Source organism: Choloepus didactylus, chromosome 6 (genome assembly GCF_015220235.1).
Source record: "Choloepus didactylus isolate mChoDid1 chromosome 6, mChoDid1.pri, whole genome shotgun sequence".
Taxonomy (NCBI): domain Eukaryota; kingdom Metazoa; phylum Chordata; class Mammalia; order Pilosa; family Megalonychidae; genus Choloepus; species Choloepus didactylus.
Window position 1 is genome coordinate 130,433,338 of NC_051312.1, and position 14,503 is coordinate 130,447,840.

The following is a 14,503-nucleotide window of genomic DNA, read 5'->3' on the forward strand; positions in this document are numbered from 1 at the left end:
AGAAACACTGGCAAAACTAAAGGAAGCAATTGATGGTTCCACAATAATTGTGGGAGACTTCAACACATCACTCTCTCCTACAGATAGATCAACCAGACAGAAGACCAATAAGGAAATTGAAAACCTAAACAATCTGATAAATGAATTAGATTTAACAGACATATACAGGACATTACATCCCAAATCACCAGGATACACATACTTTTCCAGTGCTCATGGAACTTTCTCCAGAATAGATCATATGCTGGGACATAAAACAAGCCTCAATAAATTTAAAAAGATTGAAATTATTCAAAGCACATTCTCTGACCACAATGGAATACAATTAGAAGTCAATAACCATCAGAGACTTAGAAAATTCACAAATACCTGGAGGTTAAACAACACACTCCTAAACAATCAGTGGGTTAAAGAAGAAATAGCAAGAGAAATTGCTAAATATATAGAGACGAATGAAAATGAGAACACAACATACCAAAACCTATGGGATGCAGCAAAAGCAGTGCTAAGGGGGAAATTTATAGCACTAAACACATATATTAAAAAGGAAGAAAGAGCCAAAATCAAAGAACTAATGGATCAACTGAGGAAGCTAGAAAATGAACAGCAAACCAATCCTAAACCAAGTACAAGAAAAGAAATAACAAGGATTAAAGCAGAAATAAATGACATAGAGAACAAAAAAAAACAATAGAGAGGATAAATATCACCAAAAGTTGGTTCTTTGAGATCAACAAGATTGACAAGCCCCTAGCTAGACTGACAAAATCAAAAAGAGAGAAGACCCATATAAACAAAATAATGAATGAAAAAGGTGGCATAACTGCAGATCCTGAAGAAATTAAAAAAATTATAAGAGGATACTATGAACAACTGTATGGCAACAAACTGGATAAGGTAGAGGAAATGGACAATTTCCTGGAAACATATGAGCAACCTAGACTGACCAGAGAAGAAATAGAAGACCTCAATCAACCCATCACAAGCAAAGAGATCCAATCAGTCATCAAAAATCTTCCCACAAATAAATGCCCAGGGCCAGATGGCTTCACAGGGGAATTCTACCAAACTTTCCAGAAAGAACTGACACCAATCTTACTCAAACTCTTTCAAAACATTGAAGAAAATGGAACATTACCTAACTCATTTTATGAAGCTAACATCAATCTAATACCAAAACCAGGCAAAGATGCTACAAAAAAGGAAAACTACCGGCCAATCTCCCTAATGAATATAGATGCAAAAATCCTCAACAAAATACTTGCAAATCGAATCCAAAGACACATTAAAAAAATCATACACCATGACCAAGTGGGGTTTATTCCAGGCTTGCAAGGATGGTTCAACATAAGAAAATCAATCAATGTATTACAACACATTAACAAGTCAAAAGGGAAAAATCAATTGATCATCTCAATAGATGCTGAAAAAGCATTTGACAAAATCCAACATCCCTTTTTGATAAAAACACTTCAAAAGGTAGGAATTGAAGGAAACTTCCTCAACATGATAAAGAGCATATATGAAAAACCCACAGCCAGCATAGTACTCAATGGTGAGAGACTGAAAGCCTTCCCTCTAAGATCAGGAACAAGACAAGGATGCCCGCTGTCACCACTGTTATTCAACATTGTGCTGGAAGTGCTAGCCAGGGCAATCCGGCAAGACAAAGAAATAAAAGGCATCCAAATTGGAAAAGAAGAAGTAAAACTGTCATTGTTTGCAGATGATATGATCTTATATCTGGAAAACCCTGAGAAATCAACGATACAGCTACTAGAGCTAATAAACAAATTTAGCAAAGTAGCGGGATACAAGGTTAATGCACATAAGTCAGTAATGTTTCTATATGCTAGAAATGAACAAACTGAAGAGACACTCAAGAAAAAGATACCATTTTCAATAGCAACTAAAAAAATCAAGTACCTAGAATAAACTTAACCAAAGATGTAAAAGACCTATACAAAGAAAACTACATAACTCTACTAAAAGAAATAGAAGGGGACCTTAAAAGATGGAAAAATATTCCATGTTCATGGATAGGAAGGCAAAATGTCATTAAGATGTCAATTCTACTGAAACTCATCTACAGATTCAATGCAATCCCAATCAAAATTCCAACAACCTACTTTGCAGACTTGGAAAAGCTAGGTATCAAATTTATTTGGAAAGGGAAGATGCCTCGAATTGCTAAAGACACTCTAAAAAAGAAAAACGAAGTGGGAGGACTTACACTCCCTGACTTTGAAGCTTATTATAAAGCCACAGTTGCCAAAACAGCATGGTACTGGCACAAAGATAGACATATAGATCAATGGAATCGAATTGAGAATTCAGAGATAGACCCTCAGATCTATGGCCGACTGATCTTTGATAAGGCCCCCAAAGTCACTGAACTGAGTCATAATGGTCTTTTCAACAAATGGGGCTGGGAGAGTTGGATATCCATATCCAAAAGAATGAAAGAGGACCCCTACCTCACCCCCTACACAAAAATTAACACAAAATGGACCAAAGATCTCAATATAAAAGAAAGTACCATAAAACTCCTAGAAGATAATGTAGGAAAACATCTTCAAGACCTTGTATTAGGCGGCCACTTCCTAGACTTTACACCCAGAGCACAAGCAACAAAAGAGAAAATAGATAAATGGGAACTCCTCATGCTTAGAAGTTTCTGCACCTCAAAGGAATTTCTCAAAAAGATAAAGAGGCAGCCAACTCAATGGGAAAAAATTTTTGGAAACCATGTATCTGACAAAAGACTGATATCTTGCATATATAAAGAAATCCTACAACTCAATGACAATAGTACAGTCGGCCCAATTATAAAATGGGCAAAAGATATGAAAAGACAGTTCTCTGAAGAGGAAATACAAATGGCCAAGAAACACATGAAAAAATGTTCAGCTTCACTAGCTATTAGAGAGATGCAAACTAAGACCACAATGAGATACCATCTAACACCGGTTAGAATGGCTGCCATTAAACAAACAGGAAACTACAAATGCTGGAGGGGATGTGGAGAAATTGGAACTCTTATTCATTGTTGGTGGGACTGTATAATGGTTCAGCCACTCTGGAAGTCAGTCTGGCAGTTCCTTAGAAAACTAGATATAGAGTTACCATTCGATCCAGCGATCGCACTTCTCGGTATATACCCAGAAGGTCGGAAAGCAGTGAAACGAACAGATATCTGCACGCCCATGTTCATAGCAGCATTATTCACAATTGCCAAGAGATGGAAACAACCCAAATGTCCTTCAACAGATGAGTGGATAAATAAAATGTGGTATATACACACGATGGAATACTACACGGCAGTAAGAAGGAATGATCTCGTGAAACATATGACAACATGGATGAACCTTGAAGACATAATGCTGAGCGAAATAAGCCAGGCACAAAAAGAGAAATATTATATGCTACCACTAATGTGAAGTTTGAAAAATGTAAAACAAATGGTTTATAATGTACAATGTAGGGGAACTAGCAACAGAGAGTAATTAAGGAAGGGGGAACAATAATCCAAGAAGAACACATAAGCTATTTAACGTTCTGGGGATGCCCAGGAATGACTATGGTCTGTTAATTTCTGATGGATATAGTAGGAACAAGTTCACAGAAATGTTGTTATATTAGGTAACTTTCTTGGGGTAAAGTAGGAACAGGTTGGAAGTAAAGCAGTTATCTTAGGTTAGTTGTCTTTTTCTTACTCCCTTGTTATGGTCTCTTTGAAATGTTCTTTTATTGTTTTTTTTTTGTTGTTGTTGTTTGTTTGTTTTTTTCATACAGTTGATTTAAAAAAGAAAAAAAAGGGGGAAAAAAATGGGAAAAAAAATATGTAGTGCCCCCTTGAGGAGCCTGTGGAGAATGCAGGGGTATTGGCCTACCCCACCTCGATGGTTGCTAACATGACCACAGACATAGAGGACTGCTGGTTTGATGGGTTGAGCCCTCTACCATAGGTTTTACCCTTGGGAAGATGGTTGCTGCAAAGGAGAGGCTAGGCCTCCCTATATTTGTGCCTAAGAGCCTCCTCCCGAATGCCTCTTTGTTGCTCAGATGTGGCCCTCTCTCTCTAGCTAAGCCAACTTGAAAGGTGAAATCACTGCCCTCCCCCCTACGTGGGATCAGACACCCAGGGGAGTGAATCTCCCTGGCACCGTGGAATATGACTCCCAGAGAGGATTGTAGACCTGGCATCATGGGATGGAGAATATCTTCTTGACCAAAAGGGGGATGTGAAAGGAAATGAAATAAGCTTCAGTGGCAGAGAGATTCCAAAAGGAGCCGAGAGGTCACTCTGGTGGGCACTCTTACGCACAATTTAGACAACTCTTTTTAGGTTCTAAAGAATTGGGGTAGCTGGTGGTGGATACCTGAAACTATCAAACTACAACCCAGAACCCATGAATCTCGAAGACAGTTGTATAAAAATGTAGCTTATGAGGGGTGACAATGGGATTGGGAAAGCCATAAGGACCACACTCCACATTGTCTAGTTTATGGATGGATGAGTAGAAAAATAGGGGAAGGAAACAAACAGACAAAGGTACCCAGTGTTCTTTTTTACTTCAATTGCTCTTTTTCACTCTAATTATTATTCTTGTTATTCTTGTGTGTGTGCTAATGAAGGTGTCAGGGATTGATTTGGGTGATTAATGTACAACTATGTAATGGTACTGTGAACAATCGAAAGTACGATTTGTTTTGTATGACTGCGTGGTATATGAATATATCTCAATAAAATGAAGATTAAAAAAAAATAAAAATAAAAAAGAAGGGAAAGTTAAAAAAAAAAAAAAGAAAAGAAAAACAAGGAAAAAAAGAAGATGTAGTGCCCCCTTGAGGAGCCTGTGGAGAATGCAGGGGTATTCGCCTACCCCACCTCCATGGTTGCTAACATGACCACAGACATAGGGGACTGGTGGTTTGATGGGTTGAGCCCTCTACCACAGGTTTTACCCTTGGGAAGACAGTTGCTGCAAAGGAGAGGCTAGGCCTCCCTATGGTTGTGCCTAAGAGCCTCCTCCCGAATGCCTCTTTGTTGCTCAGATGTGGCCCTGTCTCTCTAGCTAAGCCAACTTGAAAGGTGAAATCACTGCCCTCCCCGCTACGTGGGATCAGACACCCAGGGGAGTGAATCTCCCTGGCAACGTGGAATATGACTCCCAGGGAGGAATGTAGACCTGGCATCGTGGGACGGAGAACATCTTCTTGACCAAAAGGGGGATGTGAAAGGAAATGAAATAAGCTTCAGTGGCAGAGAGAATCCAAAAGGAGCCGAGAGGTCACTCTGGTGGGCACTCTTAGGCACACTTTAGACAACCCTTTTTAGGTTCTAAAGAATTGGGGTAGCTGGTGGTGGATACCTGAAACTATCAAACTACAACCCAGAACCCATGAATCTCGAAGACAGTTGTATAAAAATGTAGCTTATGAGGGGTGACAATGGGATTGGGAAAGCCATAAGGACCACACTCCACTTTGTCTAGTTTAGGGATGGATGAGTGGAAAAATAGGGGAAGGAAACAAACAGACAAAGGTACCCAGTGTTCTTTTTTACTTCAATTGCTCTTTTTCACTCTAATTATTATTCTTGTTATTTGTGTGTGTGTGCTAATGAAGGTGTCAGGGATTGATTTGGGTGATGAATGTACCACTATGTAATGGTACTGTAAACAATCGAAAGTACGATTTGTTTTGTATGACTGCGTGGTATGTGAATATATCTCAATAAAATGAAGATTAAAAAAAAAACAAAAAACAACAACAACAAAAAACCTAAAGACGTGTTGTCTATATAGTGCATAAGAATGTCCACCAGAGTGACCTCTCGACTCCATTTGAAATCTCTCAGCCACTGAAACTATTTCGTCTCATTTTGCATCCCCCTTTTGGTCAAGAAGATACTCTCAGTCCCACGATGCCAGGTCCACATTCATCCCCAGGAGTCATATTCTGCATTGCCAAGGAGATTTACAACCTTGGGAGTCGGGTCCCACGTAGGGGGAAGGGCAGCGAGTTCACCTGTCGAGATGGCTCAGTTAGAGAGAGAGAGGGCCACATCTGAGCAACAAAGAGGTACTCAGGGGGAGACTCTTAGGCACCATTACATACAAGTTTACACTCTCCTTTGTGGTAATGAGCTTCATAAGGGCAAGTCCCATGCTCGAGGGCTCAGCACATCAAACCGCCAGTCCCAATGCTCGTGACAACATCAACACCAGTCCAGGTGAGGATGTCCAACACATCCGCACCTTCCCCCAGATCCTCGGGGCTGGGGAGGGGGAGGCTGTAAATACATTTTTTATTATCTGCCCAAATTACTCTGGGATGTGTCACTATTTCACTCCAGCCTATACTAACCTACCGTATCTCACTTCCTATTCAAAGTTCCATGCAATTGTGGTGTTTGAACAAATCAACTGTAGAGTTGTACCATTTAGAAAATTTAAATCCTTGGACAGTGTTCTTTTAAACAAATGTATAAGGTCCTTCATATTTACCCACATATCTGTCCTATTGTTATTCATTCCCTTATGCCTATCAAGCTTCCATCTGGCATCACTCCTCTTCCCCTGCAGAACTTCTTTTAGTACTTCTTATAATGCAGGTCTGCTGGGGACAAATTCTTGCAGCTTATCAGTGTTAAATAAGAACCAATATTTTTCCTTCCTCCTAATATGAAGAAACCAACACTTTTTGACATCCTAGTCCTTCTAGCATCTTTTCCCCCAGTGTTTATTATTAAAATCTGAAATTTTAAAATTCACAATTAAATTTAACGTGTTGTTTATGTATATAGATACACACATCTTTCAATATCTGTTTGGATATTTGCTTTCTGTTTTTAATCACATCTGCAATCATTTTAGACATCTTTTATGCTCATTTTATGTGACTTTTCTAGCTGTAAGATTTCAATTCTGATTCATCTCTTAATCAACTTCAATAGGGCTTCAAATAATTTTTTAAGAAGAACACGTTAGTGTTCTGTGTTCTAAGCCCATGCATGTATTGTGTTGCCCTTACACATGAATAACATTTTTAAATTGTTTAATATTGCTTAAGTATTGCTCCCTTTTTTTCCTGGAATTTAATAAGAAGTTGAGAGAGGCTGCTTTCATATGCCATTTTAACCTAGAAATTACTTCCTTAAAGCTGGTTATAGCTTCAAACTGAAGATAGATTCTTCAAAATAAAAGTAGTTTCATTTAGGGTGATGGAAATGGATGGTGATGATGGTGGCACAACACACAGAATTATATATTGGAATATGGTTAAATGGGGAAATTTTAGGTTGTATACATGTTACTAGAATAAAAATTTTAAAACAACAGACTTGGCAACACAAACAGGGAACACTAATGTAAACCATATACAACAGTTAATAAAACAATGATAATAATATTCTTTCATTAATTGTAACTAATGTACCACACTAATGCAAGATGTTAATAATAGAAAGAATATGTAGCAACTCTATTTTCTGCATGATTTTTCTGTAAATCAACAGCTTTTCCAATTAAAAAAACACAACAGTAAGTTCAACCTTTTCTTCTCTATTGGTGATGTGATTCCACTGGTATGAAATTGGCATTAAATTAGGGAAAAAAAAACTGTAGCTATAAGGATTTGGACAATATTCAAAATTATTAAATTAATAAGGAATTTTCCAGGATTTGTAGAATTTCAGGGAAAATTCCTGAGCAAGTTCTCAGTTATTGTTAGACAACATACCTTTCCAAAGTCCAATTCACAGGTCAAGAAGGCTTTTGGAACTTTGTTCTCAATTTATTTAGCCATCACAGCCCTTTCCATCTCATTCAGAAATGAACTCTTAAAATCAATCAGGAGACTAAAAGCATTACTTATCTCACACCAGAATCATCAGCTTGGAACAACTGACTCTTGAGACACTGTCTCTTCTCAATCTCTGTTAGAATGAGGAACTGTATTTTTGGCAGTAAAATTCTGCATTTTCACCCTTATCCTCATGTTAGATCCTATGCCTTCAACTATTTTGAGAATGATAGTGATCCCATTAAACGTATGTCTTTCTTGCATCTTCGAGTACCTCTATCAACCCACAACCTATTTCCTCCAAGATTATTTCTTCTTTATCTGAAGCTGTTTCTTGGGCTGACTGCTGCCAAAGACAATTTGAGCTGCCTCCTGCTCCTCTACCTTTGGAGTGTGACTCATACATTTAGATACCACTCATTTTTACAGCTATCCAAGAAGTCGTAAGACCCTGGTACCAAATTGCTTGCCTCAGACTATTCATTTGTCAAGTCAGAAAGTCAAACACTGAGATGTAACTTCTCAAGCTTACACCACGAACAAAGGAAAATGAGCTTTCACCTTAAGAAATCCTAGAAACAGCAGTAATTAACCCCTGGCTCGTGGGCCTCGGAATATGTTGCCCAGACTTGTGGTCCCCAGACCAGCAGCTTTGGCATCATCTAGGGGCTCTTTAGAAATCATCAATTCTTGGCCTCATCCCAAACCTAGAGAATCAGAATTTGCATTTTAGCAAGATGCACAGGGGATTGCAGGCACATTACAGTTTGAGAAACATTGATATCTAGAGCAGAGCTTCCCAACAGATAGGCCAGGGCACACTGAAGGGTGGGCATGACTTACAGGTTGTGCTCTCCATGTTGCTCCCGTTGGCCAGCAGGGCAGCCAGGTGGGGACTGGAGAGGCTGCAACCCCTCTCGGGGGCCTCTTGGAGAGAGTAGCTCCTCCACTTACTTCTGTGTTCCTGATGGGAGAAAGGCTGAGCACCTGTGGAGGTGGCAGTTCTCTGTAGGGAATGTTCTCTATACAAAAATTTTCATACTATTTAATGTTTGTGCATTCTCCAAAACAAACACAGATGAGCCAAATCTGTTCCATAATGTGGCAAACTGCCTGTATTCCAAAGAATCTCCAGTTTTTCATAGCTTGCAAAGAACACTGATATTCTTTCTCAAGATCAGAAGCTTGATGGTCATGATGACAGTTTCAGTGATTCCTAGGAAAACGTATGCCTTTGATAAGGATGCCTCTCTCTTAAATAGGTGCCCTCACTGCATTACCTCTGTGGGAAAATGAACAGGGCAGGTTGAGAAAGCTTCATGTAGCCATTTCCTTCAACTTGTAAACAGTTCTCCTGTATGTCTCCAAGCACCTCAAATTCAATGTATCCAAAACAGAACTTGTGTTCTCCAAATCTGTTCCCTTTCTGGTATTTCTTATCTGCTTGAATGGCACCATCATCTAATTAGTTGGATAAACCAGAAACCTGGAAGTCAGTCTTGTCATCTTCCTCTCCTTTATGTTCCATATCTAATCTAGCACCAATTTCTTTCCATTTCACTTCCTGAATTCCTCTTGACTCAGTATGTTTCTTCCAATATTTACTATCACCTTGGTCCAAGCTACCACCATCTCCCTCCTAACTGGCCTCCCAGTTCCACTATTGTTCCTCTACTCACTTCTCCGCACAGCAGCCTGAGTGAGCATCTCAAAATGGAAATCTGATCATGTCACTCCTTTTGCTTACAACCCTTCAATGGCTTTCTGTGTTTTTCAGGATAAGATCCAGAAGTCTTAACATAGCCCACAAAGTCCTGTGTAGCCTGGCACCAGCCTGCTCCCCTTTCCACCATGTTCTACTTTGTTTTCTATGATCCAGCCACATTGGCACTCTCCTCTCCATATCCCCTCCCTCCACAGCCTCTGCACCTGCTCTCTTTCTTACTAGAACACCCTCCTTCTCTCCCATCCCTTTGGCCTTGTTAACTCCTGCTTATCTAACCTCTGTATTTCTGCTCACCTGACTCCTTTTCACAGGACCCTTCCCTGATCCTCTCGACCAAGCCAAGCCCAGACATTCCTCCTTTCCTTCCTAGCATTTATCACGGTTTTAATGTTCATGTTTGTGGCTGATCATCGGATGAACTGTTTCTCCCCCATTAGACTGTAAACCTCCATGAGGATAGGATCTGTTTCTTATTTTGTTTATCCTTTGCCCTCTGTGTTTAGCACACTTCCTGGCACATACATAATAGAGGTTCAAAAATATTGTAACATAAATGAATGCGTGTATTTTGCTTTCCAGACTCTCCTTCTGAGAATGTCTTTCACCTGGTTCAGGTGTGATCAGCCCAAAGGTTTACCAATAATTTTCCTTTTCTCTTACCATTTTCACATTGGCATCCAGGCTTACATGGCCTTTTATTTTCTTTACACATTTTGATGATTCTCCCACACGAGGGCCTATGGGAATCTCCAGGATGGGCTTGGGTGGGAGTGGGGGTGTGGGTGAGGGGTGGGGGTAATGGTGGCAAGTGCAGTTGGAAAAGGCTTGTCCAGTAGCCCTGATCCACCCCCTGCCAAGTTAGGTAGCATGGTGGGAGGACCCCCCTCCAAATCTCAGGAAAATTACCTGGCATATGGGAAGAAAACGCTCTTCCCAGGGGTCCTACTCTTTACCCTTTCACTCCCCCTTCCACCCGCCCAGTTCCCTTGACTTTTATGGATAACATATTTACAGAGGAAATTACTGCCTTTTTTTGCATATTGATTTATTTGGAAGAGGAGATCTTTAGAACTGGAGAGGTTGCCATACCGCTGTTAGCTTTCTGTAAAACGGCATAACACTTTTCTGGTGTGTGTTTATTACCTACCCCTCAAGCTAAATGGGAGGCTGAGTGGTAATTGCCTGTGTCTCCAGGCGAGTCCATTTCCCTGCGGGTGTACTTGCAGGCTCTGAGAAGCCCTGAGGTGTAATCTTTACATAGCTGCCTTGGCAACTGAGTTCCGCAATGTTTGCTGTATATCCAAGGACAAGCAGGTATCGACAGCAGTGGGTGTTTCTAACAAATTTCCCTCTAAAATTGGCACATTCTCTGTTAGCGTTCACAGTGTGTCTCTCAGTTTGGGAACAATTTGCATCATCATCTGACTGGCAAGTACTAGTTCTGTGGTAACTTGCATCTTGAAATAGCTTAATACACAATAGGACACCGAAGCCCATCCTGCTTCTGACGTAATCACTTAAATACATATTCCTACCGCCTTCCCAGGTAGAGAAGATCATCTTTAAACAAAAGAACACTACGTTGCCACTTCAACTTTTTTATATGCTTAAATTATTCAAAGGCACAGTTAGTTTGCTTTAAAATTTTCTGCCCTAGATTAAACTTATGTATTCAAGTCCATGGTTCTCACTGACTTCCATAATGGTGAATTATTTTTATTCTTAAAAATATTCTGCAATAATCATCCATGTTTCATCAGGCTGGGAGACAACTTTGTAATGGGTTTCCCTACCATTTACTAACCATCCCGATTTGCCCAGTGCAGAAAAGTCCCAAACAAATCAGGAGAAATAGGTTACCCTACTACCATTTGTACCCTTTATATGGGGGCGGGCAGACGTGATCAAGGGTAGTTATTATTCTCTGCATGAAAACCAGTTTAGTAGGAATTCTCTGGAGCCAACACCTTGCAAAGCTTCCGGTTTTAAAAAATGTATTATTGAGATGGAATTGACGTAACATACAATCCACTCATTCAAAGTTTAAAATGCAGTGGTTTTTAGTATATTCATAGAGTTGGGCAACCATTACCACAATCAATTTTAGAGCATTTTCATCACCCCCAAAAGAAACCCTGTAGAGATTAGCAGCCACTTCCCATCTCTCTCCAATCTCTTCACCCCAGGCAACAACTAATCTGCTTTTGATCTCTATAGCTTCACCTTTTCTGGACATCATGTAAGTGGAATCATACACTATGTGGGCTTTGGTGACAGGCTTCTTTCACTCAGCATGATGTTTTCAAGGCTCAACCCTGATGTATCATGTATAAGGACTTCATTCCTTTTTATGCTGAGTAATATTCCATTGTATGGCTATATTGCCTTTTATTTATCCATTCATCAGCTGACCGACATTTAGGTAGTTTCTGCTTTTGGGCTGTTATGAATAATGTTGATATGAACATTCATGTACAAGTTTTTGTGTGAACATATGTTTTCTTTTCTCTCAGGTGTATATGTATATATGTATGTGTGTGTGCGCACGTGCGCGTATATCTCCGAGTGGAATTCCTTGGTCATATGATAAGGCTATGTTTAACATTTTAAGGAAATGACAGATTGTTTCACAAAGTGGCTGCAACATCTTACATTCCCACCAGCAGTCTATGAGGGTCCCAATTTCTCCGTATCCTCTCCAACACTTGCTATTATCTGTCTTTGATTATAGCCATCCTAGTGTGTGTGAGGTGGCATCTCATTATGGTTTTGATTTGCACTTCCTTGATGGCTAATGATGTTGTTGCATCCTTTTTTGTGTGCTATTGCTAAGCCTCTTAAATGCAAAATTAAAACAACCCTAAAGGATGTTTGCAGATAACTGATTACATGCATTATGTCTAAGATTTTAATTGAACATTTAAATTGGATATTCAGAACTAATTTCTGCTATATCAAATCATTCCACCTAGAAGTAAATCTGCAAGTTTTGTTTAAACCATTGACTTTTCCTCACTGACCAGAAATGGTCCCAATATAAGTTTGTCTCTCACTTGTTCTGATGTTGGACTATCCTGTGCTGTCTCCACCGAGCTTTGTTGCCCGAGAGGCTGTCTTCTCCTGGAGTCTATACCAGACCACAGACTGTGTGTTCCTGAGTGTATGCCTGGATCTTTACCCCTGCATTTCATTCATTAACTTCCTAAAAGGGCTCCAAATCCAATTATTATTCCTACACTCATTTTTTCTCTTACCTCTGATTTTCTGCTACTTCTTTCTCCTTTGTCTGTTCTCTCTCTGTCTGTTTCTTTTGTACCCTCTGCGTATTTATTTAGTTTTTCTCATTCATTAGTTCATTCCTTCATTCCTTCCCTAAAAAATTCCAAAAGGACTGGAGGCACTTATGTCATCTCCTGCCCTGGCCTTCTCTTCTGTCATTAATTGATTTTCTCTTAGGAAACCCCACTGATTTGGCAGAAAAGGTCAGGATTCCTAGTAAGGCTACCAAGAAAGTGATCACCCTCAGAAAACATCCTTTCTATTGTCTGGAGCCTGAGAATGGGTCATTTTCTTTTTGCCAGCGGCGTCCTGGCCATGGTCCTGGGGCAGTGGTCCACAGTTTCCATAATCGTCTATGGGTGACTTCCCTCTTGTTGATCAGCCACCACTACAAAGATAAGACTCTAGCATTTTAAACCCAGTTTTACCTGCTATGTGTGGGTCGAATAGCCACTACCTTGCAGTTTGGTAGTGGACAAGAGAATAATAATAATAATAATAACAACAAGAACAATAAGTGACATTTTCTCAAGCACTTACTCTGAGCCAGGCACTACTGTAAGCAGTGGGGGAAGAATAATTTTGTGGGGGGCCGCCTATTGTGGGGGCAGTCAGCTAAGGACTATTATTTTCATTACCAGGTTATTATTTCTTTTATAGAGGGGTTTAACCAAGCACAGGGTATGTGGTCCCCTCCAGCTACCAAAACGGGCCCTTATTCCTTCCCTCTCTGCCTTTACCATAAGGACAGCCCCAAGGACACAGCATTTGGGACAGTGCAGCCATTTCAGCTGAGTTCAAAGAAACAGGGCACCCCCAAGACTGTGTAGCAAGCGATGTTTGTTGGTTTGTGTGTTTCGGGACCCAGGGGCCGGAGAAGGAGGAGAAGCTGCGTCGGGCTGTCAGGCAGGTCCTGAAGTGTGACGTGACTCAGCGCCGGCCTCGGGGCCCCGTCTCCTTCCCCCTGGCTGACTGCCTCCTGAGCACGCTGTGCCTGCATGCGGCCTGCCCGGACCTCCCCACCTACTGCACAGCCCTGGAGAACCTCGGCAGCCTGCTGGAGCTGGGGGGCCCCGTGGTGATGGTAGATGCCCTGAGGAGCAGCTACTACATGATTGGTGAGCAGAGGTTCTCCAGCCTCTCCTGGGCCCGGAGGCGGTAGAGGCTGCAGTGAAAGAGGCTGGCTACGCGATTGAACGGTTGGAGGTGATTCTGCAACGGTACTCCTCCACCACTGCGGACAACGAAGGAATTTTCTCCCTGGTGGGGTGGAAGTTGAGCAGAACTGTCTACAACCTTGTGATCTCTATTAAAATAATTCCTTTGACTTGCCCAGTTGGCTTCAGTCCTTGGTTCTAGCTGCCACTGTCACTGTGCTGAGCCGAGGCCAAGAGGCTGGGACCCATGGCTCAGCCAGAATAGGAGTAGGAATGGTCAGTCGGTCCAGGAGCAAACTGTTGACAGCCCTCTCTGGGTTCTGTGCTGGGGCTGGCGCTACGAGAACCCAGAGATGTTTAACTGGCTGCCCAGTCTTCCCTGCCTGTGATTACAAAGGATGACCTCACTTTGCTTAAACATTCTTTTGACGATGGCTCAAGCCCCCACCTGCCTACAGAGAAGTTTCTCCAGCTGGTCACTCTAAGTTTCCTAGAGGGCCTGCAGCCTCCTTCTCCTCCAGGAACAGGCTTC

At 41.0% G+C, this 14,503-nt stretch overlaps 1 protein-coding gene across 1 annotated transcript in view; it reads left to right on the forward strand.

The window, feature by feature from the left end:
• The window catches only part of NNMT (nicotinamide N-methyltransferase), a 50,746-nt gene extending 36,573 nt beyond the window's left edge, over positions 1-14,173 (forward strand). Inside the window, 2 exon segments of the mRNA XM_037839803.1 lie at positions 13,683-13,953; positions 13,956-14,173. Coding sequence (XP_037695731.1) covers positions 13,683-13,953; positions 13,956-14,173 — 489 coding nt within the window.
• The last annotated feature ends 330 nt before the right edge of the window (positions 14,174-14,503 follow it).